This window comes from Sinocyclocheilus anshuiensis, unplaced genomic scaffold (assembly GCF_001515605.1).
Source record: "Sinocyclocheilus anshuiensis isolate Anshui unplaced genomic scaffold, SAMN03320099.WGS_v1.1 scaffold1453, whole genome shotgun sequence".
Taxonomy (NCBI): domain Eukaryota; kingdom Metazoa; phylum Chordata; class Actinopteri; order Cypriniformes; family Cyprinidae; genus Sinocyclocheilus; species Sinocyclocheilus anshuiensis.
Genome location: NW_015549558.1, coordinates 553077 through 559153, shown reverse-complemented (window position 1 = coordinate 559153; position 6077 = coordinate 553077). Strand labels below are relative to the sequence as shown.

At 39.0% G+C, this 6077-nt stretch overlaps 1 protein-coding gene across 1 annotated transcript in view; it reads right to left on the bottom strand.

Moving 5' to 3' along the window:
• LOC107657034 (constitutive coactivator of PPAR-gamma-like protein 2) overlaps positions 1-6077 on the bottom strand; it is a 22811-nt gene that overhangs the window by 11622 nt on the left and 5112 nt on the right. The window contains exons 2-9 of the mRNA XM_016445024.1: positions 3395-3641; positions 3238-3320; positions 2964-3092; positions 2743-2845; positions 2195-2268; positions 1810-2096; positions 1469-1715; positions 390-561 (exon numbers count right to left, since the gene is read on the bottom strand). Of these exons, the coding sequence (XP_016300510.1) occupies positions 390-561; positions 1469-1715; positions 1810-2096; positions 2195-2268; positions 2743-2845; positions 2964-3092; positions 3238-3320; positions 3395-3641 (1342 nt within the window). The remainder of the gene's footprint in view (positions 1-389; positions 562-1468; positions 1716-1809; positions 2097-2194; positions 2269-2742; positions 2846-2963; positions 3093-3237; positions 3321-3394; positions 3642-6077) is intronic.

The following is a 6077-nucleotide window of genomic DNA, read 5'->3' as shown; positions in this document are numbered from 1 at the left end:
CGGGGGAGAGATGGGGGGGGGGGGGGGGTTAGGTAGGCGTGGTTGACTCTTAACTTTAATATCTCTTGCAACTTTACAGATCTTCTTTATGCACCAAGAGCTTGTAACACTCCAAAGAGAAAGGAAAAATTGAAATCGCATCATATGACCCCTTTAATGTAACTAGCTAATATTTAAAAAAAAAAATGTATATATTTTTTTGTATTTTTTTTTTTACCTAAATATTAATGTTGAATGGTGCATTCATTTTTGCTGTGGTACTGAAATCAGTATTGAGTATCTCAAAAGTTGCCTGGCATTGGTATTAGCTATTGATTTTTTGGTATTGTGACAACACTTGAAACATGCATGCTATTGTACAATCTAATCTAACCGAGGTCTATGCTCACCGTCAACTGGACTACGCTTGCGCATGGCCAGTCTCTCCAGCCTCCGCTGGGTCTCAGCCAAGCTGAACAGCACCCCGTAGGCATACTGGCGGGCAGAACGGAAAAGTAGAGAAGCAGGAGGCAGGTCGGGGTTGCACTCGTCCTCTATACACACTGGCATCTTCATCTCCCCCTGGGAGGTAACAGAAAAGAGAGAGAAAGGGAAGGGAGAACAGAGAAAGGGACAGAGAGACGAGTGTTAGAGCTCTGACAGGGCATTTGTCACCATAAATGTAAACAAATTTTGGTATACTATTATTAAACTACCATTTAAACATTGAAGTTTATAATTAATTTTGAAATACACATCACCTAAACATAAGTAATAATACTGATCTTAAAAGGGCTGGGACAATAAATCAATGCATCGCGAATTGAGAAATGATTCTGCATCGATTGTGAGATTTTCCGAAGGCATTGCAATTCTCTCTTGAATCGATTCTGAGCTTAGATTTAACAGCAGATGGCACTGCGTGCTTTAGAAACAGCCATATTCTGCTTGCTTCCAGTTCCTTGCACACACACCACTTGAACCTAAAATAATCATTCATAAAGTTCGAAAAGGTTGACGCGAATTATAAGGATGTTCACAGTGGGCTGTTTAAATTAATCTCGCATCATAAAAGCCAATGTGCAAGTAAATTTAACCACTTACATTACTCAGCCGAACGCACAAGCACTCTTCTTCGTGAGCATTTGAGTGTGCAGTTAAAAACTAGCCTAGAGCGCCATCTGCTGTTAAAAACTAAGCTCAGAATCGATTCCAGAGAGAATCACAATGCATTCAGAAAATCTCAGAATCAATCCACGAATCGTGATGCATCGATTTATTGTCCCAGCCCTAGATCTTAAATGCATAAAAAGACTGAAAAGAAAAACTGAGCCACATGTTAATTTAGAGTTCATTTCGTAAAGTGAAAACTCTGGGACTTGAGTAAAAAGTAATTTCTTTGGCTGTGCTATTGAAGATTCGGCAGCAAGAAATATTAGGGATGAAACCCTCCCAGAATTTGTGAGCACATGCTGTGTGACTGTGGTACCTTGGTCAGGATGTGGTAGATCTGTGGATACATGAGTCCTCTTCTGTGTCTGTGTTCTGCCACTCTCAGCACCTCGGCACTGACCTGTGGAAGGGGTGGAGTTGTGATGTCCATGTGACTCCGCGTTGGCATGGACAGCAATGATGGAATGGACGGCCCACTTCCGTTACCATGGTGCCCATCCCCAGAGCCACTGCCACCCCGTCCACTGGGATCTTCCCATCTTGTAGACTTGTCAGCCAAATGACTATGACAGAAAATGAATATTCATTCTACTCCGAATAGCAGATTGCTTGCAGGTATACAACATAATGAACAGATTCTGTACAATATAGACTCACTTAGTGCTGGTGTCATTTTGCTCCTCCCCATCTGAAGACGACGATGATGAAGGGGAGGGGCCTGTAGGAGCAGCAGTGTGATGATTGGGCTGTCGGTTGCCACTTTGAGAGGAATCATATGGAGCAGACCAATCAGCAAAGCCCATTTTCCCAACTAGTGAATCATTACAGTCCTGCAGAGGCTGAGTTGGGTTCTGGCATAAAAGGGCTGGACCAGTGGCAGGGCTGGGTCCATAGAGCCCCCCTGGATAAGGCACCTTAATACCTGACACCTGGGGTGGACCAAACTGTGGAGAACAGCAAAAAAAGAGATCGGCTGAAATCAGTTTCTGGAAAATAAACATGATTTGCAGCACTACACTGAAAATTAGTAAAAAAAAATTACCTGAGCTTGTACAGGCTGCATTGCCCCCATATGGCCTGGAGGTCCGCTAAACTGACTAGGCCCGAAGCCTGGAACTGAAAGAAGAGTCAGGAACCCGAATGAATATTGTGGGAGTATAATCTGATCGATGTCAAAGTCTGTTTTATGGCTTCTGAAAACTAAACAGTGAAAAATAAACGTACACTACTGTTCAAAGGTTTGGGGTCTGTACGTTTTTCTTTTTTACATTTTTAATGAAGTCTCTTACACTAGCCAAAGCTGCATTTAATCAAAAATACAGTAAAAACAGTAATATTGTAAAATATTGTTACGATTTAAAACTGTTTTCTATTTAACTATATTTTAAACTGTAATTTATTCCTGTGATGGCAAAGCTGAATTTTCAACAGCCATTATTCCAGTCTTCAGCGTCACATGATCCTTCAGAAATCATTCTTATATGCTGATCTGGTGATCATTAAACATTTATTAATATCGTCACTATTGAAAACATTTGAAATGGTAGTGTATGTACTGTGAATGGACTTCAAACACCACATTATACCTACAGAGGTAAGGAGAAGGTCCCATGGAGAGAGGTCTTGGTTTACTGGCTGCTGAAAAATATTCCACTGCCTTCTTAAACCTCTCAAATTTATCTTCGGTTCGTGACTGAAGGTTAGAAAAATGGCACAGTCCCCATGTTATGATGAGCTTTTAAGGTAATAACACTAAACATGCAAAAAAGAAGTACATGAAAATGCATATGTTAACACAGCCAATGCTTCACCTGTGACTGCTTGAAAACATCCTTGGCCACCGAATCTAAATTCCCAAGATCTTTGATGGATGCCACATACTCAGATACAGCCTTAATAACAACCTCACATGGAGGGAGCACTAACTGATGAGCCCTTACCTGAACAGAGAAAGGAAAAACAAAGAATGAAGTTAAAAGAATGGGTTATATCGATAAAACTGATGCTCAAGGATGCTCAAGTCTATGTCATAAATTACAAATACAGAAGAATGAAAATGTGTGAAATGACAACTTGTATAAGCACCTTTAGGGAGGCAAGAGGGTGTTCTGGGCCTAGTAGACTCCAATGAAAGGCAGCCAAGTCTTCATCTGGCAGAATGTGGTTACCTGTTTTTTAAAGACCCACATTTAGAACCAAACAATATACACATCCTGGACCAGAAATCTGCAGTGTCGCTTACCAAGAAGAGCAGCAAAGATGGGCAGATGCTGGGTCTTGAGGCCGAGCTGGCGAGCCGCCTCTGATAGCAGGTACTGGTGAGTGGTCAGATTCTTGCCATTCCAGGAGAGCTTGAGAGCGTGGGAGCTGAAATATGTCGGAACGTTGCATAGCGCAAACTCTGAGTCCTGTGCAATCAGACCCTGAAAACCATAGTCTCTGTACAGGGCTAGCACCTCCTGATGGTGGTCCTCCAGGGTTTGCACCACCTACAACACAAGCAGGGTGGAAGGAGACCATATATTCTTGTGATCTACTGATAGACAAGCTCCTATTGCTCTGAATTTATGATCAAACAGCACTTTGACCATCCAGGTGCACTTAGTTACTTTTTATATTGCACTGGCTGATGTGACAGTCATCTTGGATTTATACTAACACATCAGTGATGTCAAAATATTATTATTTTTTTATACATATCAATTCTGAATATTTGAAACAGTTGAAATACTCATTTTCTGCAGCAATTATACACTGGTACCAGCTCTGACATCAAGTTGACAGAAACAGCAGTGTGTATTTTAATTAAATAAATATATAGTTCGTGGCATGTTTCAAAGTGAAATGCATCACTGTTTTTACATGCGAGTGGCTTGGTTCAAAGTAAACGCAGCAAACTCCATCTCTGTGCTCTGAGTTAAACGTTCACTTTGGAACGCAATGGGCACTGCCAGTTACTTTTTACAGTTTACTTTTCACATCTGCATAATTTTCAACAATTTTGTGGACAGATAATCCCAGCATTTCAAACAAATTTCTAATGAGAAGCCTTTGTAAACCTGTGGTCAGATACTTTAATTCATATACTGTTCAATAAATTTTCTTTTGTTTTTACTTTACAGTTCCAGTGTATTAGTAATAGTAATATGTTTGTCTTATGTTATTATGTAATCTTACTCGGAGCTATCAGGACTGAGGTATCTCGGACAGCAGAGTTTCAGTTTAGGCCTGTCACGATAACAACTTTTTGTTGTGCGATATATTCAGGGCTCTACGCTTACTTTTCTTTTTAGGAGTGCTTGTGCTCCTAATTTAAAAAACTTAGGAGCACGGTCAAAAATGTAGGAGCACCTTCTAATCAGTAATCAAAAATTCTGATAAAAAAATTAACCTTCCCATTACGAGGTGATATTTGACTCCTTAAAGTGATTTACAGGGAATTTTGTTTTTACCTTTGTAATGGCATTTTTCTAACTTTATTAAAAGTATGTCATCTTTTATGTCAAATTAAAAATATATATATTTATAAGCTTTTTAACATTTCTAATTAAAACAACAGAATAAAAACAAGTAGAATAAGAAGTAGAATAAGAATAAGTTACCAATAAAATGAAATCAGTATTTAAGAAATAAATTTGTGCTACAGAGTTGGCACAGAAGAACACACAAGTGGCTTGTAGGTGTATTTTCAGACGTTTAATGAGGCTCAGAGGTCGCATGAGTGCAATTAAATTAATCAATTCATGTTGAGGTTAATGTTTTAAATATACAATTTTGAATATAGAAATATTAAATGATTTAAATAACAGAAAATACATTTTAAAAATTAAACTAAAACTGCCAGCAGGTGGCAGCAAGTCACTGATTTTATCACTGAATCATTCATTCAATTGATTCGTTCGAACGGCTGATTCATTCAGGAACGAAGTACGTGACTGTCTTTATGAATGGGTAATTGAATAATTGACTCACTAGATTCGTTTAAAAACGTAGTTCATTCATAAACGAATCACCGCTGTGTTTGCACAATGAATATCTTATTTACACCCTGTCAACACTTTGTTATAATGAGAGGATACGTCTGTGATACATTACTCAACCACTGCAGAAACACATAAGTACGTTAGAACCTTTGAAGCTCCCTCAGCGCAAACACAAATATGCTGATCGGGTCAGTCGCACAGGTGCTCCTAAATATTATTTCATAGTCGCACGCAGTAGTTTTCAGGCGCAAATGCGACTGAAATGGTCGCACTGTAGAGCCCTGATATTGCCCCAGAAATAATTGCGATAAGCAATATCGTTGTCATTTTATAGACCATTTTATGCCACTGAATAATCATAATAAGAGATCGACCGATATATCGATTTACCAATATTTTAGCATTTTACCATAATCGGATATCGGTTTTGTAATATCGGATTCACCGATAAACGCCGCCATCTTGTGGGAGTTTTGAGAATTGCGCGCAGGATTAAACTTTATTTAACATAACAGCCATTTATGCACAAATTAGATGCATTACATAAATGCCTGATATGTAGTTTATGCAGCTTGGCTGTAAGAAATAGAGACCAACTCACAGAGTCATGTAAAATAATCCGTCAAATCTTGTCCCAATAAAGACGTAACTTTGCCTGAATTAAATAAAATGCAGCCATGAATGAGCGCATGTTGGAAATAAAAGCGCTGAATTTAATTCTCTCTCTGTTGTATATTTGCTCATCATCAGTCTCGTGAAGCCGCTTTCATATTGCTGTTCACAGCGGGTTGATGTGGTTGATGCTCAGGAAATGCTCCAGCACGGCCACCACATGTAACTTTTAACAAGATTCATTTGTTTAAAACATATCGTTGACTTGATTGCAAATGATTGCAAAGATACTATTTAAACTGAACTGAGCTGGATGATGACATCACTGAA